The 27,435-nt window shown below is 43.3% G+C and overlaps 2 protein-coding genes across 8 annotated transcripts in view; one reads left to right on the top strand and one right to left on the bottom strand.

The window, feature by feature from the left end:
* Positions 1-4,282, bottom strand: part of NRP1 (neuropilin 1) — a 125,785-nt gene extending 121,503 nt beyond the window's left edge. For 3 of the 4 annotated variants that reach the window (XM_083704740.1, XM_083704742.1, XM_083704743.1), the window contains exons 1-2: positions 3,496-3,636; positions 162-336 (exon numbers count right to left, since the gene is read on the bottom strand). In XM_083704740.1, the coding sequence (XP_083560866.1) occupies positions 162-336; positions 3,496-3,562 (242 nt within the window). In that variant the 5' untranslated portion in view covers positions 3,563-3,636. Of the gene's footprint in view, positions 1-161; positions 337-3,495 lie in introns of all 4 variants that reach the window. The other variant, XM_083704741.1, reaches the window with a different exon arrangement.
* Positions 258-27,435, top strand: part of LOC310828068 (uncharacterized protein) — a 29,130-nt gene continuing 1,952 nt past the window's right edge. Inside the window, exons 1-3 of one of the 4 annotated variants that reach the window (XR_014556602.1) lie at positions 258-367; positions 18,467-18,548; positions 19,726-20,148. Coding sequence is in view for 1 of the 4 variants with exons in the window: in XM_083705160.1 (XP_083561286.1) it covers positions 4,036-4,078; positions 18,467-18,548; positions 19,823-19,912 (215 nt within the window). In the remaining 3 variants the exon portion in view is untranslated. Of the gene's footprint in view, positions 368-3,985; positions 4,079-18,466; positions 18,549-19,725; positions 20,149-27,435 lie in introns of those variants that run through there. The other 3 variants (XM_083705160.1, XR_014556600.1, XR_014556601.1) reach the window with 3 other exon arrangements.

Here is a 27,435-nt window from a genome sequence, read left to right as displayed (position 1 = left end):
ATGATCTGGTATGGATTCAGACCTCAGAGGGATTCATTTTATGCGTAGAGTTTTGCACTCATCAGCTGTTTCATCTCCCTTCCCCACCCCCAACAAGAAACCATGGAGCTTTTTGTCCAGTAGATGGTGCTATGGCTCCCTTCACAGACCATCTCACTTACTTGCACTCTCTGTCCTCCAAATCAAAGTGAGGGTTGAAGTTGATCATAATTCTCTGGTATGGTTGAGGAGCTTGAATCAGCCACTCGCATTTTTGGCTTGGATGATAAGTGTTTGGATAGCCAGGAGAGGTGAGATACCCAGGCTCCACGATTCTTATATTTTCACCACATTTATCTGCGATTAAGAAAACACATTTCATGTTCAGGTCAATCAAACAAAACATCTATATTTCCTGCAATAGTTCAAGCCCTTGTTGCAGAACATTTTTTTCCTGGTTTATGATTTAAAGAAAGCTGCTTTCTGCAGTTATTAGCTCTGGTTTTGTATTGCCACCCCTGCAAAAGACAGAACAGGGGAGGTGGTTTTGTTGTTGTTGTTTTTTTACAAAACTTCTTAATCCAGACAGAGGTCCTTGTGATTATAACAGCTTTTACACCTAATAACTAATAAGTAATGAATGGTTAATTCTTAGCTACTATTGGAAACTATAGTGTCATTAAGTAATAAGTTTTAATTGAGAGTGATTCAGAGAGCAATGTTATCTGATTCTTTTACTTAGCATTCTGATAATAAGCCTGCTCTATGTCATTTGACAACAGAACCTGTCTTCCAAGACCCCTTCCTGTTTACAACAACCCCCTTTTGGTTTTATCAGATCCTAAATCTAAGCAATTTGAAGCTATCTGTGATCTTCAAGTCCAGACTACCAAAGAACAAAGTAGAATTTGTTGAAGCAGCAATGATTCAGTGGACTCCTTTAAGGAAGTCCCCCCCCCTTGAAGACCAGATAAGAGCAGTGTAACAGAAAGCAAGGAAAAACAAAATGAAGTTTATTTCTAATTACAAAACTGTTAAGTTCCCCAGCCCTCTAAGTGCAAATAGCCGTATCTTGAGCAAAATCTGGTTGCTCCTCTCCAAAGCCATGCTAGGGTTCTTTACAAATAAATATTGAGAGATGAAACAGAGGCAATGTAATCTAACCTCCAAGGCCACTTGTTCCATTGTTCTCTGCAGGTTTGCACTGACACTTTGAAACTTTACTGAAATATTTTCTACTAACATCAGATAATCAGACAAGCATTAACAAACGACACACTGCCAGCCCATTTTCACAGTAATGACATATGAAACTTCTGTATCTAATAAAATTCTTGTGAACTGGAAATGGCATTCCTTGTACTTGACATGAAGTTACAAATGTTCAGAATTTTATTATAGATAACCAGGTCAAATGGAAATGAAAGATAAAGTGCACATCAAAAATGCATAAACTACAGCCGTTATAAGAAACATTTGCTATAAATTAGAAGGGAATGAGATGTATGCTGTGGGTTTTTGTTGTCGTTCAGCGAATTGCTATTTCAGAGTTGGTTATGAGTTACTATTTATTTCTGCCTTGACAGTTTGTATCGCGTGCCTCATTTCCAAGAACAAAAGATGTTGCAACAATGAGTTCAAAATCCACAGCCAATGATATTTATCTGGAAGCCTCCTGCATGTGGTTTCAGAGACAATCTTGCATGATTTGCCGCGTGCAAGCTGACTTGGAAAATGATCCCGCCTCATTAAGTCCACTCTAGCTCTATGCAAACAACATGGCAGAATCTGGCATCTGTTAAACGAGTGAAATAAACCAGCGCTGCTGCAAGTCACTTGACAAGAGTCACTCTAGGAGACATTTAGGTGGGCTCACTACCAACAGCACTTTAATCGGTAACTCCTGGGAAAGTGATAGTATAATAAGATAATGTGGGGAGCTGCTAGACTCCCTGGCTCTGTGCAATCTCTCGCACACTTGATTAAGAGGAGCAGTTTCTAATGACTCTGGACCAGTCTACCTACATAAGGTTAATGAATTAATTTAGCAGACACAAGTCCTGGACAGAGGTAGATGTGGCATCCACAAGTCTGCTAAGCTACAGAAGAGATGGATGGTCATGGTGACTCTACAGGGCTATTACATTATGCCTATAACTGCTCAGACTTAATGACAGCTTCATAGTTCCTTCCCCTCAGATCTTCCTATGGTTGGCTCAGCACTTAAGAGAATGATATTGCTCGTAATAGCAAAAAGGCACGCTATACATCTCACTCCACTTTATGCCTCCAGTTCATCCCTGCTTATTTACTCATCTCCATTAATTCAACACTGCCTGCAAATCGATGCAGAAATACAGTGCGATCCTGTTATCTTTGCAAAGGAAGACTTCAGGTTGAAAGATTAGGTCTAGTTAGCTACACTCTTCAAAAAGATTAGGCCAAACAGGATCTCAGGAATGATTCTCAGGGACTGACATGCTAATACTTCTTTAAAGACTTTTTTTCTTCCCTTCTCCTGGTCATGAAGGAGCAGAGGAAGAACTTGTTTCTTGCTAAATTAGCCAACCTCTTCAAAATATATTGAGAAAAGACTGATTTCCACCATAAAGTGTGATTTACATCCTCCAGTAAAAGAATACTCCTATTGTGGTCCCTTATTAAAAGAATATTCCATTCTAAGTGGAGAATGTTACCTTCTTTTAATTACTTTGATTGAAATCCTAGTCAGACTAAAAATAAATATTTGGTAATTAGTTAATAATAATTGCTCAGAAATTGGTCTGGGAAGGAAAAAACTCCTATTAACTCCCCCTCTCCATGTGTGAAAGTAAGATGCCAACCATTCCAGGCAGAACATCCTTAAAAACTGCATAGATTAGGGAGCTAGTATGGGCGTTATTTCATTGCTGAATGAAGGAAGCCTCCATCAATTTGAAGCAGCTCTTAAATGCTCCCTCAAAACCAGATGTGAAGTCTGTGCCATAGGATTTCTCTTATAACTGTTGTGTATGAACAGTACCTTAGGTTGCTTAGCTTGAGACAATAAGTGCCCTGTGAGCCCTAATGCATAATATAGATGAATGAGGAGGATGAGGATTTGGAAATAGGTACCCGTGGGGACTCATAGCTACAAAAGATAATCAAATATGTGACCCTAAACTTTCACTTTCCCCCTTGTCTCTCAATAAAAACCCTGCCTTTTAAGTATTCACTGTCTGTCAGGTTTTAAAGTGGAATCTTGTGCAATTGCCAAAGGATGAAACATTAAAGTAATTGGCTATTCTGATTCTTGTGAATCAGACAAGCCCTGCATTAGGTAGCATTCAGGATGGGTAGCCAAACAAAGATTGTGTGTAACTCAAGGTAAATACCCAGTGTTTGTGTTCAGCTTCCTTTTAGCCATTATCTTAGTTAGTTTCACAGTTGGCTTTATATATCAGGAGCTCAGGTAAGGGGCCCTCTGCTTGCAGCTACCTGGCTTCACTTGAAAGAGATTCCGTGTCAGTCACTTACCACTCTTCAAAGCCCTGCCAAGGGTAATGGTGAGGGCAACACAGTGCAGGAAGAGTCCCCAATCCATCTTCCTTTCTCAGTACAGAAAGACTGAAGAAAGAGAATAAATTATCCGGTCTCTTCAGCGCACAATTCCTCTTAGATCTTAAATCCTCCAGTAGGGCCGGTGCAAAAAGATCAGAAAGCTGGCTCAGTCGGCACAGCAGCGCGGGCGGCGGCAGCAGCAGCAGCAGCAAGAGTCCCGTTAGTACAAGAGACGCTTCTCTGTTTGTTGTGTATCTCCTCAAGTCTCCTGCATCCTGTCATTTAGCTCCGGCTTCCTCTGGCTCGCCCCACACTTGTTCCCTTTCCAGGCGTCACTGCCTTTGCCATTTCCAAACAGACTTTATTTGTTGCTTTTTTTAAAAGCACCGGTGGAAAAACTAGCAAGGAAGTCCCAACAGTGAGAAGGGGAAGGAGTTGGGGAAGTAGCAACACCCCTTGCAGCTCTCCGTCTTCTCCAAGTGGTTGCAAAACTCTCCAAGGGTTCGCCGGGATGAGATGAGCGCCTGTCTGTTACGCGGAGGAAGAAGGGAAAGCAGCGGTGAGGACGGAGGCGACTTTTTGTGGCCAGCTTCAGCCCTCTCCCTCCCCGCCCTCCTGCCCTCTTCACCCCGGGATAGCGCGCCCGTCACAGGAGGAGGGGCGCAGGCGTCTTCCTCGCCAGCGATCCCTTCCTGGAAGGGAGATCCGCTCGCCAGGAGAAGAGACCCGAGAGGTGCGCGCTGCCTGCTCCTCCCAGCGCTCGCTCGAGGGCTACTGACCCGGCCACTCGCGCTGCGGGCTTGGCAGCCCCAAGGCACCCTACCGCCGCTGCTGCCCGCGGTAATCCAACCACTGGTGGCGGTGGAAGGAGAGGAAGGCAGCAGAAGTGCCAAGCGGTCAGGCGGCTCCTTCCCGCAGCCTGAGGAGGAGAAGCGCAACTCAGTGGCAATAAGAGCCGAGGCGCCGCCGTCTCCAAAGCCCAAAGTCCCCGCCCTCTCTCAGCCCCCTCCCCAAAGGAAGGATCAACAAACAAACAGAAGGAGCCCGAGAGCCCTGAAATTCACCCGGGGAGGTGGCTGGTTGGGTGGGTGGGAAGCGGAGAAGAAGGGGGGGAGTGGTTGGGGAAGGGAGGGGAGGGACGCGGACCGACGGACTGACAGTCGGAGGAGGAGGAGGAGGGCAGAAGCGTGCCGGGAAGGAGAGGAGCCGCCTCGCCTACTCCGCGCTCTGTAGGCTCCACAAGGGGTGGGTGGGGAGGTGGGTGAAGGGGAGGGGAAGGGGCGTCTCTGCGCGCCAGGTAACACGGGCAAAGCGTGACGCGCCCGCGGCCACAGCTGGTCGCGGAAGGAAAACTACCCACCGACAGACCGCTGCCCACAGCGCCCTCTCCTCTGGACCAAAACACCCCGAACGTGGCCAGCCGGCGTTACTCTCTCCCCTCCACTAGAATATGCTAATTCCACACCGGAGGAGACGCCTTCCTACAGATACCGAACCGGATTGATAGTCCATTTAGCGCGGCTCTCAGGCAGCAGTGTCACCTGAAGATGCCTCATACATGCCCGCCTCAGCTGTAGCCTCGCTGCCACCAGCGGACACTTAGGAGCGTGATTATCACGTCGCGGCCACCTTTAAGAGTAGGCGCTCGCTCTCCGCTCTTTGCTCGTCCTCCATCATCCTCCCCCCCCCCCCTTTGATCAGTGGTGCCCACCGGCGCAGCCCGGTGGTTATGCTCCCCCTCCCGCCGCCGCCGCCTGCTGCCCAGTCTGCAAGGCGCGCGCGCTCACGCACCCCTGCGGGGAAGCGCCTCGCCTCTACTTGGGGGGATTAAAAGCTCCGTGTTCTCTCTCCTGCTCCCTGTTGCGCATTGTCCTCTTGCCTCCCGTCTCTCCTCTCCATCCCCGTGCAAAAGCGCCGTGTACTGGCTACCCGCTTTCAAGGCGCTTCAGCAACGCGCGCCCGCGGACTGGGCACTGGCCACCTGCTGCGCGCCCCATCCATTGCATTCCCCACCCTTTCCACTCCGCTCTCTCCTGAGCGCCGTCTCCCTGCCTGCGCGCGCTCTGACCATCCTCCTTCAACCACCAGCCGGCAACTGGCAGAAGCCCAGATGTGTTTGCCTACATCTGTCCAGCAGCGCCCTTGCAAGGAGCTTGTCCTCCCTCGGCGCGTGTTTTCTGGTTTATGCATCTTGCTCCAGCTCCATTTTTCTCCCCCCATTACTGTCTCCTGACTGACGGTGCCGGTGCGGGGCGTATCTTTCGACCCACCACCAACCCACCTCCCTCCCCCGCTTGCCTAGTCACGACCCTTTCCCCGCTCGCCCTCCTGCCACCGGCTTCCCGCCGCCTCCGCCTCCTCCTGATCATTAACGCCCTCGCTGGCGACGGAGGTGGCGGGCGGGCGCGTGAGTGGGTTTGTGTCAGCACAAATGGCAAGCCCAGGCGCAAGGCGAGGCTCCCCTCGGGGCGACATGGCCGATACACAAGCGCGCACGCACCCCCGGAGGACGCGGGCTGTCTCTTCAGAGAGAAATGTCACACTTTCCCCTCAGCACGCACACTTGAATGAGGGAGATCTCCGGGGCTGCTGCTGCGAGATACGCGGGAGAAAAGTTCTGTATTGGGAGAGGAGAAAGGAAGCCTGGGCGGTTATGCACAGCGGGCGGGAAAAGGCAAGCTGCCAGCCTGCTCCCTTCCTCAGGCCTGCAAGCCGGGAGGCGCTCGGAGAAGAAAAGCGGAGGAGGGCGAGGGCGTGTCCGTTTCCCGCCTTCCCTTTGGTCTCCGGAGAGAGCAGGCGGAGATGTTGTTGGGCGCCCACGGGGTGAAGTGCGCCCAAAACGCGGGAAAGTACGAAAATCGAGACTCTAAGAATTGCTGACGGCCAGATCTCTTGAGGTGTGGGTGTGTGGTGCGCACAGTCTTTTTCCTTGGCCCGGGCGAACAGCGAATTCCCATTCCATACAGGAAAGTGGATCACTTTTATTTTCTCAGAGCTGAGGTGAAGGAAGTGGCGGCCGATCGCGAAGCAGAAATCGTCAGCCGCAACCCAAACTCGAACTGCCTTTGCTCCCAGGGCGGCTCCAGAGATCCTTCCCGCCCTCAACAAAGGTGTTTTCTCTCAGGACACAGCAAGACCCAAATTTCTGCACGGGGAAGGCCTTCAGAGGAAAACTTGTCGAACCACATGAAACAATATAAATTATTTGAATGCGTTTATTTCTCCTAAAAAGAAACAACCAGCATCTTTTGCAGATAACTGCTACTTCTGTCCCATAGGGGCACTTGGATATGTGTACATTTTATTGCCCTGAGCCATTGTGGATACTTTCAAGAAAGGCAGAGTTCTTTTTAGGTGTCTACAGTTAAGAGTATTTGTGTGATTTAGTACTGTAAACCATTGTGAGCACTTTTCAAAGCAAGAATGGCAGAAGATTTTAAAAAAATAACAACCGGCAAAATCTACTGTGAGATTTCACAGGCAAGGATGCTTCTATCATAGCACCTTCAGCTCTCTGGGAAAAAAGAAAGGAGGGGGGAGAGCTCTCCATCTCCAACAGCGTGTGACAATGAATATGGAACAAGGCGACAGTTTCTCAGCGAAGTTTGGAATAAGACCGTAGATATATATGGAATGAGGGGGAACTGTATTAACATAGGTCACCAAAAAGCATACCAGGAGAGGTCCTTTTCTGCTAGGTGCTTCTATAAAAAATGGTGAGGAAATGACTTAGATCTGAAACCTTGCTCAGTTTCCAAGACCTGCCAGAGCATAAATTACTGTCCACACACAAGAGACTGTTACTGTGTTTGAAATAATTTTCAAACAGTTGTAACAGTTGGCAGGCACAAGGCAGTGTAACTACAAACATTTTGCATTTGTGCTTAGGAATCATACGTGGTGTAAGCTGCTTCTTTCTCCCTCCCTCTCTATAGTCTTAAGACCACCAAAAATCAGTAACACTCTACACTTAGATCTATTCCTTTGCCTTTTTTGATCAAATCTTTCCTGACTTTGGAGGCCAGCACCACTCCTCACTCCCTTGCACATTTAGGTGATAAGCAAATATTTGCATGGTGATTGGAGCACCTGAATTCTAGGTGCAAGATCAAATATTCTCCACATTTACATTTGTTCCATTACATCCTGAGCTGTCATAGTTTGATGCCTTTATCTTGCCAGTCTCTTGAAATGGTATTATCAGGGATCACCAATGTTTTATTGTATATTTCTACAATTTGTATACTGCTTAATCATGCAGTCACATTGAAGCAGTGTACAGGAGACTTAATACAATAGAAATAAAAATGCATTTAAAGGTAGCACTTTGGAATTAAAAAGCTTGCTGAAATTAAAAAAGGTCTTCAGTAGGTGATGGAGGTTCAACAATGAGGGGGCCTATCTGACCTCAACTGGAAGAGAAGTCCATAAGACTGGGCCCACAATACTGAATGCATGGCTCCCAAAGACCTGGTGAGTGCTCCCAAAGACCCCAGGATCTCAGTGATAGGGCAGGAATATCAGGTGCTCCCTGAGGTTATTCTGGACCTGAGTTGTTAAGGGTTATGTAAAAGGACCTTTAACATGATCAGTTAGTGTATGGGTAGCCACTGTAAGCTTTTGAGAACTTGAGTTATGTGTTGGCAGTAGTCTGTTCCCATCAACAATCTAGCTGCAGTGTTTTACACTAGCAGGAGCCTCCAAACTAGGTCCAAGGGTAGCCTGACATTGGGCTTATCCACATTCACGTTTTGTCTTGGTCAGTGGTGAAGCTGCATACTCTGCTACTGGGGGCAGAGAGCAGTCAGGGGCATGGCTGGCACCCCCTGGGGGCATAGTATGCACCCCTGGGTGCGTGGCACGCCGCCACGAGGGGGTGGTGCACATCCCAGGGATGTGGTACGCCACCCGCGAGGGCATGCTGCGCTGGCCCCAGGGTCGTGGTGCGTGTTCTGGGGGCGTGACACGCCGTCTGTGGGGGCATGGCACCCGGCGCATGGGAGTTGCATGGTGCATGTCTGCCCCCCCCGCTGCGATGGCACCCTTCCAGAATAGTGGTGCTGGGGGCGGTCCGCTCCCTCCGCACACCCGTTCCTCCACCCGTGGTCCTGGTCTTTCCAGGTACAAGTCCATGCTTAAAAGCTCTGTGTCCACGTGGGTTTTAAAAATGTCTGCACCAGAACTTTGCCCGCAGAAACCCACTCAGAGCAAACATCAGTTTGTGGGTGCTGCTGTTTGATATTTTCTCAATTGAGCTTTTAAAACCAGAATTTTAAAGTGAAACCTCTGGAGGGAGAAAAAAAGAGGACATTCAGACACAAAGCTTTAAAGTGTGGACCATACCTGGAAAGAGTGGAGGAAAGAGAAGTGTGGATAAGCCCACAGAGCACATTGGAATGATCAGCTTTTGAGGTTACCAATGCATGAATCACTGTGGCCAGACTATCCCTGTACAGGAACAATCATTGTCGGTGTTTCAGCCATAGCTGATAAAAGGCACTAAAGTTGCCTGAGCTACCAGGGACAAAGATGGATCCAGGAGCATCCCCAAAGTTCAAAGTTGTTAAAAGTCTGCCATCCTAAAGTCAGACAAGATGGTGGGCTCCGTCCTAGTTTTGTCATATTTCCTCAGCTTAGCCAGTCTCTGAGCCCATCATAGAAGTACTTACGCATTTACTGGATAGATTGTGATGCATATTTTATAGATAGTACATCAAACTCCTTCTGTATTTTTCTTAAGTGACGTTCAAATAAGTTGGCGATGGGTTAACACAGTGCTCTGAAGATTCAGATCCAGCTGTTAAGTGAACTCTATATAATACAAATCAATGAGATGAAGCTTTCTTCATAGTTGCTAGGCTGGCAATCTCTGCATCTTATTACTGAGAAAGCATATCCAAAGTTAAGACAGCATATTGCATATTTAAAGTAGGTTCTTAAAATATGTGTGCTAAACAGCACCAGAAGCTGATTTTAGGTATGGTTTCACTTACTGAGCAGACATCTGGAGAATAAATGTGCGGTATTAAAAAGTTATACCTATCATCTGAATATCATGGTTTTCTTCCACTTTTAGTTAGTTTGGTTCTTGTAGTCTCTCTGTGAGAATAAATGAATACTCAATCACAATATACAAAGCTACTTTAAACTAAAACCCATCTGGTTTTTGGCGATAGCTTTCTTCTTGGTTTGCAGTACTATCTTCTTGTATTTCCATATAGTTCTTGTGCTTTTTGTGCTTTGCTTATTCTACAAAATAGCTTTAACTATAAAGGCACTTCTGACTAATGATATGTCCACCATTTCAATCGCTTTGATCAACGACTCCATAGAACTCATTCTAATTTTGTGTCTGGTGTAATATTTTCTAAATGTACATTATGTCTAGAGGCGCTGCCACCTGTCCTTGTTTTGATGAGGTACTCTCTCTTTAGCCAATGGCTCCAGCTGTGCAAACACCAGTCAGTAGCCACTGAGAGGGAGAGAGAGAGAGAAAGGGTTCAGGCTTGTGGATGACTAATAGACTTTTTAATTCAAAGAATGCAAAAATAGAGTATACAAGGTAGGCAAAGGTGGTAATAGATTCCTAGAGTTCCAGAGCAGCTGACAATTGTACTGCCACCAGACTATTAAGTGAATGCTGCATTGATATCTCCATTCTTGTTGTAGGAAGCTGCCCCATTATCCACAGCCCTGATAGTGCTGGACACCAGCAGTGATGAAAGTATATTACACTTTCATTTTATGTATGTCATTGGGAATCCCATAATGCCATATCAGTAATCCAGGCTAGGTGATAAATGCAGCTGAAAGATTTTACAGCTACTCCACAAAATGTGTGAGAATTTTTGATACCCCATGCTTGCTTGTGTCTGCTTATTTGAAACATGGGACACAAGCTGGATGCCTTTGGAAATCTCATTAATGACACTCTTTTTGATGCCATCAGATATGTACCAGTGAGCCTCTAGAAGGAAGCTGGAACTCAAAGCAGTCCCAACTCAATATACGTACAAGGGAAGCTGATAGGTATTAAGTAATGCTTTGTGTTCATTCAACTCCTACCTTTGAATTCACTCAAATGTGGCACCCTTGAAGCTTAGGATAATATGGCACCCCGTGCAGTTTATTCCTAAAGATATGTGCAAAGGGTTCTGTCTGCCCCCCCCCCCCCGTTTATTAACTGTTGTTGTCTGTGTGCCTTTCTGCCTGACATTACCCAGACATTGAGTAATCTAGACCTGCCAGCTTGGTTCAAGGAAGGTAATATTTCAAACATGAGCAAACTGATGAAGATAAAGCTATTTGCACTTCACTCTAAAGTTTAAACCTTAGGTTTCCAAACCAACCACAAGCACTGAGCCAAGAACAAACCTTGGTTACTATGCATAGTTTGGAGAGAAACAAACCACAAGCCTAAATTCAGATGCAAAGCTGTCTCGGCTGATGGCCTGTTTCCTGGCAATGTGACAGGAGCAGGGGATGAACAAAATGCTTTCCATTTCAACCATGTGTGCCAGCACATCCTTTTACATTTAAACTACAGTGGTACCTCGGCTTAAGAACTTAATTTGTTCTGGAGGTCTGTTCTTAACCTGAAACTGTTCTTAACCTGAAGCACCACTTTAGCTAATGGGGCCTCCTGCTGCTGCTGCGCCGCTGCTGCACAATTTCTGTTCTCATCCTGAAGCAAAGTTCTTAACCCGAGGTAATATTTCTGGGTTAGCGGTGTCTGTAACCTGAAGCGTATGTAACCTGAGGTACCACTGTATAGTTTATCTTAAGTATGGTTTAAAAGTGATGTGTGAACCAGGTCAATGTGATGCTTGGTGACAGACTGACACCCAGTACTCCCAAATGGCAGACAATGAGCTAAACCTATTTTAAAGTTTTACCACTTCAGGCTACAGGTGGACACTCCTATAACTGAATGCTTCATCAGGAAAAAAAAAATCATATAGAAAATTGACATGTCAGGCTAGAACTCTTCTCCTTGGCATGAGTTGCTTTAAGTCAGGGAAACTTCACTTGCAGTCCAAAACTGACAGAGAAGAGGTTTACCTGTTTGGCAGGACTAGGCTGGAGAGTATGGGACATTATATGTATCGTGGGTTCGCCGCCACCAATATAAACTAATAAATAATACACTGATAGAGTATGTGCTGAGGTGCTTTTTCCCCTTTGCGTTAAAAATGGCAATTACTTAATTGAAGTGCACATGTGTGATATATATTTCTCAGAAGGAAACTTTCACAATTGCTGTTGGAACATATTTCCAGCATCTAGTAGTTTATGGGACGACATGGGGAGTATTCCATTGAGAAGGCAGCAGCTTTGAGTGGAGGCTGGTGGGATGCAAACAATTGTCTTGCACTTAAGGAGAGAAAGCTAAAGAAAGTGAAAGCTATTTGCTTTCATATTAGTCACATTATGATAAAAAAGGTATAATTAGGCAAAATACACAATTAGTAGAATAATGTGCTGACTTCATTTTAGTCTCTACTGTATTATAAGTGCAATAAATAATGTACCACTTCCACTCAGAACAGATGGCGGCATTAGTTAGGTATTGTTACTATGTACCCCAACTGCTTCTTAAAATACGGATTAGTGTCATGGCAGGTAGAATAGACAGTATGTATTTTAAAAACATCTTAGCAAAAGGTCCACATAAAGATAAGATATTTCTGCTGTGTGAAGGTTAATGTCCTGTTTTACCACTTTTTAAAACAAACAACTGTATATGAGCACTTCTGAATTTTGGAAAGGAAAATGGCACAAAGCATCAAAAGTGTTTATTTTTATCTTTTAAAATGTTTCACAAAATTGTACAAACAAGTACCATGGAGTGGAAGAGTCGTGTTGTCACTAAGCATAACTGCTAAAGAAAGGAAAAGCTCTTAAAATCCACTGGGTGTTTATGACATTTGTTGCAACTACTTTTCATCAGTAATGTGTTCAAGGTACAAAAGTGTGTTTTGAGTGTTGTGAGGTGCAATATTCCTCAAACAGAAAAGCAGCCTTGGGTGACCACAGCTCTTGTGTGACGAATTTAGTGTGTCGAAAGAACTGTGCAGGCAGAAACTATGAGTAAAATACTATATTCCACATAGCATTCACCAGTACTGCCAAGTGGTACAGGCATAGCAATAAAGCCAACTTAATACTCCCTTTTCTGTGGCCAAATCATTCCACCTTCATGCCACCTGTCACCTGCCACCTCCCATTCTTGGTTACCAGCAGTGACCTCCATGTTGGGAAGCCAGGTAAACAATCCCACCCTACCCTGCTATGTCCCACTAGTCACTATTAGCACTTGCCAAGCTGGTGCCTTCCAGATGTTTTGAACTAAAACTCAACCCTACGTTGGTTCAGGCTGATGTTAGTACTAAGCATCTGGCTGTAGGGCAAAACATGTTAAGATTTCTGAAGCCCGTGAGAAAGAGCAATTCCTAATTGGAGGAAGTTGTGAGGAACACCATGCAACATATAAAACAGCAAACGACAAGAGGAGTCCAGTGCCACTGCTTCCAGCTTTGTGAGAACAGTTCTATCCTACATCAAGACCAGCAGCCAGCTCAGCGACATTTAAGTACAATCTGTTATAACAAAATAGAGAGAGGTACATGACTGGAAACCATGCAGATAAAAACATGAGAGCCAGAAGGAAGAGTTGAGTAGGCAGATCATATTTAACCTTGGCACATACCTACGCAATAAGTACATGTGTCTAGCTCATTCTACCTACCAATTATATTCATCTGTAACAGTATTTCTGTACCATCATATAAAAACTCAGGGTGATGAACAATGGTAAAACATCATCAAAAAATAATACAAATAAACTAATTAACAAAAAAAGCAGTTGCAAGAGGATGCCTGCTGAATCTCTGCCGGAAGTGTTCCTTAGCATGGGGCTACTAAATGCACAACTTCTAGTCGAAGCTAGTAGTGCCTCTGTAATTGGGAATCCCATGTAGAGGAACACCCAGTTTCCTCTATCGTTCTGAGCATTGTCTGAGATTCTATAATATGCCACATCTAAGCCTAAGTATGTACAAATGAACCAAATGCACATTATTCCTTCATTTATCATACCTTGGTAGACTCAACCCAATGATTATTAAATGACAAGGCTCAAGAAACCGATTAAAAGAATAATCAGATACCGTACTTCTCCTTAATACAGAGGTTGGGAATTGGATCCAATGAGCTGTCTGGATCCTTACCTCCCTGATCTCCCACCAGCCAAGGCTGAGCAGTGGGTGGGGCTGCCCACCTGTCAATTGCATGTCATGCGACCCATTTTCCTTTGTCTGCTTGGTTTTGTATCAGTTTGGGCAAAGGCACAGCACTTTGCAAAAGCAAACAGTCAGCTGATTGCTGGCGCTTGCAAGGCCCAGTGCCTTTGCAAGTGTGGATGACCACAGTGGTGCTTGCAAAGGTGCAGTGCTTTTCAGCCATAGCAGATTGGCAGTGTTTGCAAACCCTGCTTTATCTGCCCCCAAGGGACCCCTGACCATTAGGTCCAGTCGTGACGGACTCTGGGGTTGTGGCGCTCATCTCGCTTTATTGGCCAAGGGAGCCAGCGTACAGCTTCCGGGTCATGTGGCCAGCATGACTAAGCCGCTTCTGGCGAACCAGAGCAGTGCACGGAAACACCGTTTACCTTCCCGCCACAGCGGTACCTATTTATCTACTTGCAATTTGACGTGCTTTCGCACTGCTAGGTTGGCAGGAGCAGGGACCGAGCAATGGGAGCTCACCCCGTTGCGGGGATTCGAACCGCCAGCCTTCTGATCGGCAAGTCCTAGGCTCTGTGGTTTAACCCACAGTGCCACCCGCGTCCCTGCCCCACACTATAGGGCAGGACAAAATGGCCTTGTGGGCCAAATGCAGAGGCCTGGTGAGCCTTGTCTTGGGAGCCAAAGGTTGCCCACTGTTGCTTTAGTATACCACATCACTCAACTGTACCTCTTCCATACCCATCCCTGTAGTATGCGATTTGTTTATTTGGCTCCAGTGAAGTGGAATTTCTGTGCTGTTTTTGCTCCCTGATCATAGCACAACATGTTCTCGCTTGTGTAGGTTATCTGTGGGAGGCCTTACATTTTGGGCAGCTGGTTGGACGAGCTGGTCTTCTGTTCTCTTCCAACACTGCATTTTGATGAACAATACCTTATTTTATTTTATTTTATTTTTCAGCTCTGTGTTTAGGGATTTTGTTTTGGTTCAGGTCCATCTCTGGTTTTGTCTTTGTATTTACAGTGCTCTATTGAAGAATGTTTGTACTCTGATTATAAAGCTACTTCCTGGAAACTTTATAATTCATCCTTAAAATACTGCCCTAAGCTAAATCATGTAATATAAAACTTAAAACTGCAGATAAAAAAAAAATTAAGCATTCTGCCATTTAAACAATGTGTTTCAGCAACTTTGAAGTTTACCCTTTTCATGAACTTCCATAAACTCAGAAAGAAATCATTTCAGAATGAAGTTTGGCAAGTGATTAATCATGACAAGGGGCTTATTTATTTGGTGCTATTTTGAAAGAAAAACACAATAAATTAAAACCAGCCAAGATATTCACTTGTAGCAGAAAGATATGCAGTATGGTGTTATATCAAAGAAATCACAGCAATAGTATTGGTCCCAAACAATGATTATACATTGTGTCAGTGTTCTGAACATAGGAAAGTGCTTGAAACCAAGGAAGGCCAATTGTCCATCTAGTCTGACTGGCATGTCTGCTCTGACTGGTTTTGGCTATCCAGGACCTTGGGCAGGGGTCTTTCTACCTAGGAAAGGCCAAATATTGAACCTGGGGAGTTCTGCATGCAGGGCATGGTCCTCGACTTTGCTTCTAGTGCACTATTTTTAGCTGCACTGATAGAAGGAATAGTAGCAGCAGTAGCATAGTACAGGAGACAACAATCTGTAATGGAACCTGTAATGTATCCTCTAAAATACAGCCACTTAGGGATTAATTCAGTCATTTCCATTGGTTGTATCTTGGGCTATGTTGAAAATGCCTTCCTTTCATGGGGCCATTTGTTTCCCACAAAAGTGCATTTTTGGAAACTTTCAGTCCAATGGGGGCAACCATCTTTCCTTTTTTTAAAAAAAAACAAATAAATTGAAATATACTCGGAGTCGAGAGTGGATTTCATGCTCTTTATTCAGCTCATAATGGTGAGGCGGAATGAATTTTCCCCAGAATGTCTGCTTTATATACATTATTTACACAGTGGGCCCCACGTGATTGGCTAATTCCGGGATACTCCTGTAGGCCAATCAGGTCATGGATTCACTTCCACTTGGAGCTGGATTGGGTGGCTCCTGTGGACCAATCACACTGCTGCATTCTGGAGCCTATTGTTCTAGGACCAATCAGACTGCTGCATTTTGGATCCTATTCAACTCAGTACATAACACAAATGAAAAGAATATCCCTACGAATGGCACTATACCATGATAGAGCATCATTCCTATTGGGCCATTCACAATTAGGAATGTTACCAGGTTGCTTCTGCTTATTGTAGTAGCTCCATTGTTCATGCAAATTTCTAGGTTTTCATCATTCTGTGGTCACCTGTAAACTTGGCTACTTCACTGTTCACTTGATCCAGCCAACTGATGGATTGTTTGGAACCATGGCTATTTTTAAAAAATAGTCATCTGTTACCCTTTCTGGATTTCTGTGTGGCAGCTTATTCTGGAGAGCCACAAATACAGCAATCTATGCAGCACATGCATTTGTTGCTGTCACACTTTCCTGAGTTGGGGCACCTGTAGTTGTTGCAGTCAGGATACACAAGCAGAAATGGGGAAAGCACAAAATTGCAAATTTTAAAACAGCCTTGAAAGAATGTGTTCAGAATCTGAATTTAATGGGCTCCAACTGATTTTCAGTAACCAGAGTCAAAATCCCAAGACATCTTATTTGCTAGGTATTATTATGTAAAATGTTATATCCTGTACTTTCTTTAGAAAGATGGCATCTTTAGGGACTCTCAGTGACCCACCTTTAATACACATTTCTGGTTTTCACACACTTAGCATCAACAATAGTACAACACTGGGTGCTTCTAGACCATTCATTGCATTAATATTGGCGTGTTTCCACTTATTTCAATAGAGTTCAATGACATTGCAATGCTGCAAGGCCTCTTTATACTCCAATGGCAAAATTGCCATTTGACTTCACAGGGAGCAAGAGCAGGCCCTGGATAATTAGATAATTAACTTAGATAATTAGCTTGTTATTATCAACTTCTTTTGTGCTTGCTAAGGAAATTAAATATTAGTGTTTGTTTCAACAAGGCAAGTTGTATAACTTAAAGAGGCAGCTGGTCTGTTTTAAGTGTTCATCTTCCTTCGAAGATACAAAAACATAAAATATAACAAGAAGTGTGGTTTTTTTTAATAAAAATAATAATGTAAGAAGCAAAGGACTGCTCACTTTAAGTTTGACTTTCATTGGCCTGACAAGAAAATGAATGTTCCACCCATCTAATCTACCTGCTTTGTACATTTATATACTTACACTGAACCATTATTGAACATTATAACTCCTACTACCTACATTCTACATTTTACATAATAATGCTAGAAGGGATACAGCCTTATTAGGAAAATGGAAGCTATCATCATGATTCGGCATGTTTTAATGCATCCCCTTCAGCTTGAACACAGCAATCACCGTAAACAAGCGTTTGTACTGCATTCATTACAGATCATCTCCCCTTTCTCTGAGTCATATTTCATCTTCTTCAATAGGTGTTCTCCATCATAATTTTGCCTGTCACTTATTACAGTTGATGTTAAATGGCTTTTCAGCTAAATGCTTGTTTGTGTTATTTATTAACTAGAGTATGTTTGCAGCGGTATATTTTATGAAAGTCAGACAAGATGTGTAAGCCCACTTTTAAAATGCAGGGAACTGGCATTGTGCGGAGGTGAGGGGCCCACTCCTGAGGACCCACGGAACCAGAAGGATTCTGGCACATTCTGAAAGGTTGTGCACCAGTTGGCAAGGGCAGTTGTGTTGTGGCCCTGGGGAACACCCAGAGTGGATGGTTGACTGAATGGTTGTTGGGGGCTTGTTGCTGCTGTTGCTTTTTTGTATCTTTATTTTAGATCTTGTGATTTGTGTGGAAATTGTTCAGTTTGGTTGTGTGTTTTCAAGTATTTTATTTATTGTTTGTGACTACTTTTGTCATGTTGTAGCTATGAATTCTTTTCATGTTGTAAGCCACTTGAGCATGGTTTGAGCTGTGGAAAGGCAACATACAAATAAAATTATGCATGTATGTGCACTGCAAAGTTTGGAGAAGTGCAAATTTTGAAGAATGGTCGTGCTTTGTTTCATAGGGTGCAAATTAGGCAGGTTTTGCCTTTAAATGTGAACTGAATTGAATTTTTCTGCGAGCCCTAGTGGGAGAGGACAGAATAGCCTGATTTGGTTTTTATCCTACTGCTGTATTAACAGTGTTAGGTTTCCCTTTTGTTTTTGCATGATGTACTTTATGTTTTCTAATGACCGTTAGCTGCCTTGAGCAAATTTCAAAAGGTGGCGCACAAATGTTTTTAACAACAGTAAGAATCCCTTGTGCTGTAGGTTATTCTTAGAATACGTTAAAATAGTAATATGATTGCTTCTGAGCTTTAAAAAAAATGAGCTGAAAATTGATATGCACAAGTCTTCTTATTTTCAATTCATATAACTCAGTGTCTTTGCAAAATCTTGTGGCAATGACTTCTAGAAATAAATTGTGTGCATTTCATGACTGAGCATTTCTTTTGCTTGTCCTGAGCTTACTGACGATAAATTTCACTGGACAACCATGGGCTCTTGAGTTCTGAGATAAAGTGAATGAAAGACAGGGGACCATTTCTCTCTACTCAGTTGTTTCTTTTTTATAACCCTGTATCTTGTCCTTCACAGCTAAAAGAAGGTGTGGAGGTGAAAGCTCCAGTTCTCATTCCAGAGTGGAAGTTAGATGTGGGAGGACTGGAGAAGAGGGAAGGTGGGCTTTAGCAGTGATATCCTTCTTTATATGTAATTTTCTAAACATATTTCCCCCCTGTGACAAGTCATTTGCATCCTTGGATTCATGATGTCTGGGATAATTAAGAACTGATTTCATAGGGATCGCTCAGGTTGCCATAGCAGCTGAAACTTACTCCTTTTGTGAAAATGTTACAAGCCCCTTGACTCTTGTTTACCATGTAACCAGACACATTATTAGCTTAATGAAGGAGCGCTTCAAGTGGCTCTTTCCAAATTTGTAAGTTATCTGTCCAACAAGTAGATCGCTGCTGTGTGCTGCGTTATTCACAGGGGCCATCTGGACAGCATTCGAAAAGGCTACATATCCTTTGCCAGCCAACATCTTATTTGCTGCGGGAAAAAATCCCTAATGAAAACCAATGGTTCTCTCTAAATGTGCTCTGTGATGTTGGCTTTTATATTTCAACTGCTTCCTTGGCATTACATTGTCGCAATTCTTTTTCTAAAAAATAAAAATAAAAAATCATCTAAAGGTTTAAAATTATAAATGCTGCCCTCTTTTAATGACTGAAAACTGGATAGTCATATGCCGCTGACTATTCCAGAATTCTGTTCCAGTTCTAATTATTAACTGTTGTTTGTGCATCCTAGAGAGAGCTGTAGAATCCCTGCCATTCGTGCATTGTTTTTGAGACTGCCATCTTGGCTCGCTCTTCAAGGATCATGTAAACAGCTACTTGCTCCTCTGTCTTTGCATTGTATCATGTCAAAAGAAAAGAAAAAAGATCTGTTTGTCAGAACACAATGTGCAAGTGAGCACATTTTTAAAATGTAGATAGAGGATTTGATATAGCAATTGTGGCTCACAGAGCTGTGTGCCCCCAAAAGTGTGTGTGTGTGTGTGTGTGTGTGTGTGTGTTATAGTTTGGTTCCATGCAGCCAGAAGGCAGTTTGCTTTACTTTAGGCAGAAGTTATTGCATGACTATAGGGACAGAAAAAGGACTGAATCACATCAAAGTGCTTATAAGATGGTGGTGGTAATGAGTTGTATCCAGTTTGTGCCCTCCTATGAGGATGAGGGCTTTTGATTTGGCAGAATCCAAATATTCCAGAAAGGATTTCTGGGGAGAGGGGCTGGGGGCTGCAGTTAAGAAGGAATTGGCAAATATCTGCTCCCTTCCTATTCCATAAGCAAATAGGTTCCAATGGAGAAACAGCACAAGGAACACCAGCTGGGTCTGTCCAATATACACGACAAGGTGTTATGTCTGATTTCTATGGAATCCAAGGCTGTGGCTATGGGAGAAGCAAGATCCCCTTGTTAATGCTGTGAACCCCTCCATCATAGGCTCGGATTCTGAAGGAAACATGAACCCTGAGTAAATGCCTGGAACCCCTGGAATTTTGAACTGTTCAGAGACTGGGGTGGCATGCAATAATGCATTAAATTATTCCTTTTGCTGTGATAGCAATATACAAAATGTTGATAAAACTATAATAGAAAATAACCTATGAATGAATGTTTGATTTTTAAAAAGTTTTTTCTATGTCTAAGTAGACATCACCTTGCTGACAAAGGTCCTATAGTTAAAGCTATGGTTTTCCCAGTAGTGATGTATGGAAGTGAGAGCTGGACCATAGAGAAGGCTGATCGCTGATGAGTTGATGATTTTGAATTATGGTGCTGGAGAAGAAGAAGAGTTTGGATTTGATATCCCACTTTATCACTACCCGAAGGAGTCTCAAAGCGACTAACATTCTCCTTTCCCTTCCTCCCCCACAACAAACACTCTGTGAGGTGAGTGGGGCTGAGAGACTTCAGAGAAGTGTGACTAGCCCAAGGTCACCCAGCAGCTGCATGCGGAGGAGCGGAGACGCGAACCCGGTTCCCCAGATTACGAGTCTACTGCTCTTAACCACTACACCACACTGGCTCAGCTGGAGGAGACTTTTGAGAGTCCCATGGACTGCAAGAAGAGCAAACCTATCCATTCTTAAGGAAATCAGCCCTGAGCGGTCACTGGAAGGACAGATCCTGAAGCTGAGGCTCCAATACTTTGGCCACCTCATGAGAAGAGAAGACTCCCTAGAAAAGACCCTGATGTTGGGAAAGACTGAGGGCACAAGGAGAAGGGGACGACAGAGGACGAGATGGTTGGACAGTATTCTCAAAGCTACCAACATGAGTTTGACCAAACTGTGGGGGGCAGTGGAAGACAGGAGTGTCTGGTGTGCTCTGATCCATGGGGTCACGAAGAGTCGGACATGGCTAAATGACTAAACAACAACAACAACAACAACACTAGCTAGTAATGCTGTATAGCAACAATGTTCTTATATCTGAATGACAATTTAGAAAGCCCAGACCTGGTAGAGAATCACACATATTCTATGTGTAAAAAATGTCTTCCCTGTGGCAGAAATAATTATTATATTATTCCCTCATATGATTGTTCTTGTCAAAGACTGCATTATACCATGTGGGTCTTTTTCTGAGTGAAGGTTCTTCAGCCATAATATTTAACCTATTGCCCTACTGACCTCCAAATGAGAGTCCTGTCAGCCATAATCAGCTTCTGTTTCAGAAAAAAGGGTATTACAAACTTTGGCAAGAAATAGTCCCTTAGTGGGAAAAGATACGGTTTGCTTTACATTTATTTACCGAAGCAGATTTATTGATTTAGGGGGACTTTTCTCTAACTCACTTTATCATGGGCAAACAATAAAAGATTCCATCAGCTACGTTTGCACAGAGACTGTACTCAGACAAAAGCATGTGAAATTGCACGTGCAAGAGGAAGTGGGATTGCACCTCCTGGTTCTACCTGACCTCTGTATTTTGGAACAGCATGTATGTGCCTCCAAGCTGTACAGGTTAGGATCTGCACATGCAACTTGTCATGCACAGGCTCTGTGTAGAAGACCCCCCCCCCCCGATAAATGTATAGAAATTGGGGGTGGTTTGCATATTGATTCAACACACATCTCTTGTGTAAACAGCATTTTTGAGTGACACATGGGCATTATTAAAAGCCTGATATGCTGAGCAGGGCTGGTGCCAGACTTCAGGGGCCTCCTGGCAGGGTGCTGAAGACCCCCACCCTCATAGCTAGGGCAGGATGCCTGCTTGCCACTGCACAGTGGCGTAGGGTGAGTTGTCAGCACCCGGGGCAAGGCAAGTAATTTGCGCCCCCTAACCTGTGGATTTGCGCCCCCTAACCCATGGATTTGCGCCCCCTAACCCTAACCCCGCCCCCTGCACCCCCACGCTACGCCACTGCCACTGCACGCAGGAATGGTAATGTTCCCTTTCCCTGGATCACCCCACCCACAACCACCCCACCCACAATCTTTCTCCCCTGTCCCCATGCACCCCGTAAATCTGTTCTGGGTTTCCCACTAACCTCTGGGTCCCTTCCCACTCTACAATTCTGTGATTCTTTAAACCACACACATCCTTGCCTGCATTTCTAATACCTTTCACATTTTGATTTGAAAGCTGTAGACTTGTAAACAATTCATTTAGTACCAAAGGGCACCTTATGGGTGGTTCTTTTCGTACTGTTGCAATCTGGAAGACATTTTTACACGGTTGGTTAATATCTGTAGCATCCTTTGTGTACTGCAATAGGAATGTTTATATTCAGGAATCATGTGGCACAGGAAGATGGCAGAGATACTTTCTATGGGTAGTATCCAACTAAGTTTTTGCACTGTTGAAAGATGTTTCATGGAAGGCCTCTCCAGCGAGATCATTCTGCACCTGCAGTGCCACCACTGAGAAGGCTCTGCTCAGTTCCCTTACAAAATGGATCTCTAAATGATGGGATAAAAAGCACTGAATGACAGATTCAGGGGCTCTAATAGTGGATGGTATTCTCTAAAGAACACTGGATCTGGGTGCAGACCATTTAGAGATTATAGGGAAGGATGTTATGGCTAAAGGGCCTAACGGGTCATAATTCTCAGTAGTGGCACCCTCTCTGTGGAATGCCCTCCCTTCAGATGTCAAGGGGATAAAGAATTACACAACTTTTAGAATACATCTGAAGGCAGGTCTGTATCAGGAGGTTTTTAACGCTTGATGTTTTATGTTTTACTTATTATTAGTTCCTCAGTTTGTAATCTATTTTTGAGCTTGATGATTTAGACTCTACATGTAGTTAGTTAGAATTTTATTTTAGAGGACTATAGGCCCTGATATAGCCAGTGTTTTTGTGAGTTGCCAAGTTACACTGTTTAATGCTGGAGATATACCAGTCTAAAAGACCCAAACTAAACACATTTTGATTCACACTATAGCAATTGTCCTAGTTTCCATAGTTGTTACTCTAAGTGTTGTCTCAACATAAAAAACTAGGTTTTTCTCATGAAAGCAGGCTATCTTTCAAGACAGTTTAACATATATAAACAAAATCTGTTGCAATAACTGTGAAATCATTTGCATTCATAATTATAGTTGCTTTTCTCATAAATTGCAATCATATCCAAGAACACATTCAAAAATAGAAATACATTATTTATGCTTTATTGTTCAAAATGGGTTTCTGTTTTATGAAGCTGCAAAGATAAGGAATTAAATTTACTCAAAACAAGAAACCTGAAATATCATGATCTGGCAAGGTGATGACAGATCAGAATAATTATTACCGTAGCTCCATAGAAGTTAGGCACCTTTGAAATCAGTTTCACTGTGAAAGAAAGGAAGGAAAAACTCACCTAGAAATAAAACCACGCTGTATATACATTGGATGGCATTATTCCAGTTGAGGGCCTCTACTGCACCAAAACATTTGAATTTTTTATAAGGTTTTACATTTTTGATGAAAATATCTTTCTGCAGAATTGTTTCTAGATTCAAAAATATGTCTGTCAGAGAAATATTCAGATCTGTGGTTTTATAAAAAGCTCTTAGAAGTGATGAAGGATGTTTGGTTGATCAAAAAGTCCAAGCTGTTTTATATTGCTCAGGAAAAATAAAACCAATTAAGCAAAAGGGAGACCAAAGATTTTTTTCTTCTTCTAAAAAAAGTCCACCTATCTGTGCCACTCCTGTCATGTTTTCAACTATTCTTTGTACTCCTTTTGTCTGCATGGAAAATGAAATATTTTCCATTTCGTATCAATGTGGAATGATATCTAAGCATCATTAATCCAAGGTTATTTCAGAAACATCCTGAATGTTCAGCAAGTTTGTCTCAGTTGGATCCATAATACAACTGATATGTATTTGACTTCTAGGCATAATGCCATTAGATGTCCCCCCCCCCATTCATTTTTACCCTCACTTAACTTACCCCACCTGTGGCTACTTTGAAAAATGTGTATCACCTAGGACAAATGGATTTATTCAGTATATTAAAAAATATGAGTTACCGAATCATCATATATTTATTAGAAACAAGCACAATAAATGTTGACAACAATGTCAGAATGATGTTTTCTCTAGAAACGGGATAAAATATAAGGCAATCCCAGAATTAAACATTTATGGTTATGAAATTCATTTGTGAAGAGGTAGGTGGGCACTACCAAGGTTACATTCACACAGCAGTTTGAGCTCTCACATTATTTAAAAGCCAAGTGGAAGTTTAGCGCTCATTTCTGTGTTATTTGTTTCCAAAGAAAAAATGTTTGCAACACCATTAACCCAGAAAATTGGAGTAAAGTTTCAGAATCTGCAGTGGCAGATTTCTTTCCTGCTGTTTCCATTGGTGAATCGTGGGGGGTGGGACAGAAGTGTGGATGAGCAGTGACATTGTCCAATGATGTTTGATGCTGTGTCACACCATGCCCACTTTTGTGAATGAAATGTAAGCCACAGTTCCGCAGTGCAACAAGCACTGCAGCCTGAAAAATGGGACAGAAGTAACCAGGAAAGCTAACACTGTATTAAACTAAAACTTTGCACAAATGGCCTCTTGAAAACTTGTGCCCTATTTGTGGATGGCAAAAATTGGGGGATCAATTCACCAAATTTATCCAGGGGGAGGAGAAATTCTCCAACAGATTCTCAGTGGTGGGGCTCACCACAAGCACCACCAACAGCACAACTTCAGGCTTTTTAAGGGAAGCTTCCCTATTTAGGGAAGCTTTTAATATATGATGGACTATTGTATTTTAATATTTTGTTGGAAACCGCCCAGAGTGGCTGGGGAAACCCAGCCAGATGGGCGGGGTATGAATGAATGAATAAAAAATATTATTATTATTTCCAAAAGCGCCCCCTGCTCCTGCTCTTGAAACTGGCGGCAGCAGCAGCAGCAACTATACCGGCAGTCTGTTCACTGTTTGTATCCTCCGCAATGCCCGGGATATAGTGCGATTCCACTGCACTGTAGGGATGCGAGGAATGGTGATCACCATACATATATACAAATGATGGAGGATATATGGGGGAAATACTATTTTTCAGGGTAGGGGTGGGGAAGTGAGAACATTAAAAACCTCAGAGATTTTCTCATAAACATGCCACATTTAAAGGACATGGCATGCATCCATCAGTTAGCAACTATGTTGAGGTGGTGGATCTAACCCCCCACCACAAGATGTTGCCCTGTCAAAATTAGCTCATCCCTGAGGTACACGTGATGAACTGCACACAGTCCTCATAAAGTGCGAGGTAGGTCCCTCATCTGAGCTACCAGCAAATCTGCTAGTTTTTGCATTTATTATTTACTTATTAAGATTTCTTCCCCACCCTTCACCCAGTGGAAGCTGGTCCATTAGGAAAAAACACCCTCTTCAACCTACCTGCGTTACATTCCAACAAGGTTGTTGTTCCTCTTCCTGCTTAGTTTCAGTTGCTTTTGTAGAACTCGGCAGGGAGAATAGAGACAAAATTAGAAAGAGTTGGCTCTGCTTGTCACTGGCTCTACCTATTTTGAGATTACTTGTTTTCTGCCTCACCATTCCCACGGGGCACCAGCCACCATTGCCTTCACCTTAAGATTTCAGGGCGCATTACGACAAAAGAATATAAAAATATAAAACCAGGTAAAGCCACCACAAAGGGAACAGAACAATATAAATTCAGCAAAGAAGGTGGGCTCCATGAAAGAAATACATTTGAGTGCCAAAGGCCAGGGTAAAGAGGTGTGTCTTCTGTCAAATAGTAGACACATCTCTGTTCCACAATTGAGGGGCCACCACAGAGAAAGCCCTCCTCTGGACTGCCATTCCCTGTGCTTCCCTGAGGGAGCTGGAACTCTTAAGACATTTGGATAACGGCCCTGTTCACGAATTGTTCCAGCCTCGTGAATGTCCTGCTATCCCTCCGCTCCTCTGCCAAGGTGGACCTTTCAGACACATCCCTGCTTCCTGTATCTTGATAGCATCTTCTGTGTCCACTCTGGTCCTTCTGCTAAAGTGGTGATGAAAGAGAAAACAAACAAACATTTGGCCATTGGAGCTCACTTAAATCAGACAACCAAAGCAGTACCCACCTAGAAGAAGGAACACCTCAGAGAAGATACAATATTCTAATCCAAAAGCAAATCAGGACTAGCAGTTTAAAATTCTCCTTAATCCCTGTACAGAAAGCTAAGTCAAAGCCAGGTATGTTTCTCATAAACTGATCAAATTAACACTATCTTGGGCAAGGTCCTGGGTCTTGTTAATTCCAAACCTGTGAGCAATAGTCTGCGATAAGTGTTGAAAACAGAGTACTTGACTAGATGGACCTTTGTTCTGATCCAGTAGGATTCTTCTTATGGCCTCACAACACTCTGGCAAACAAGTTCTAATTCATTAGGGTTGCAATCTAATGTGACATGCAGACATGGCACTCCTCCAGCAGGTAAAGTAACAACCCCATATGCTTGTTCTTCCCAGGGTTGAGTAATGGTTTAGTTGGATGTGACCCAGTTCTGACAGATCACATCTCTGCTGGTAGCAACAACTCTGTGTCATGTCCTTCAGTACGCAGAACCTAATAATGCTCGTGACAGATGGCTGGCAGTACTGTAAGTGTGTGACTGAGCCATCCTGAAATCTATATATATGTTAATGTTGATTGAAAAAAGTTTGGGGCTTTTCTCACTCTAGATTTATTAATTCTAACTGTGCTTGGAGGGGAGAAAGTGGTGAAATTATTTATGAGAGAAGCTGTTCATTTGAGTTTTGTAATCAAATATATTGAAGGCCTGGATGAACACCTACTGTTCCTGTTTCTTATTTAGATACCACTTTTAATTTGCAAAAGTGCATTAAAGGCTTTATTTGGTTTGCCCTCTAAGGTAGGTCATAATAATCCCCATTTTATAGATTGGGAACTGAGGCCAAAACACAAGAGGCTGTACTATGTGATGGTAAAGATAGGTTTTCAACCCAGGTTTCTGTTTCAAATTAAACTCTATATGTAGTGGGCCATATCATTAGAAATGAATCATTCTCTATTTAGATTAGACCCCTGGGCAGCAAAACTGGTTTGACTTTGAAATAATCACAGTTTCTCTAATTAGCATTGCAACGGATATACATACATAGTTTGGAAAGCAAAGAATCAATTATGCTTAATGAAAAAGTGATAGAAACACACACACACACACACACACAGAGAGAGAGAGAGAGAGAGAGAGAGAGAGAGAGAGAGAGAGAGAGAGATGGGGACGTTTGCAAGGCATTTGCATTACTATTGATGCCCTTCAGTTCTAATATTTTTATCTATAATAGGCGGTGGACTCAAAACTACAGAAATTTGGGCTGTTAGCTGAGAAATAATGGAAATTTTATTTTTGTTCCTATAAAGCCAGTGTTGGAAGCATAAGATGTTGTGAGAGTTGAGATGCTTCAGTGCTCTGGCTTTGACACACAGTACTGTGTCGGGGGCTGCAGGCTCTGTGTAACAGACAACAAATTTGGATTCTGTTAAGAGTAATGGGGGAAGCCATTTGAAGAACCA

The sequence above is a fragment of the Podarcis gaigeae genome, assembly GCF_964106915.1.
Source record: "Podarcis gaigeae genome assembly, chromosome: 12".
In the NCBI taxonomy this organism is placed as follows: domain Eukaryota; kingdom Metazoa; phylum Chordata; class Lepidosauria; order Squamata; family Lacertidae; genus Podarcis; species Podarcis gaigeae.
The sequence above is the reverse complement of the archived record's forward strand: the minus strand, read 5'-3'. Positions and strand labels throughout refer to the sequence as shown.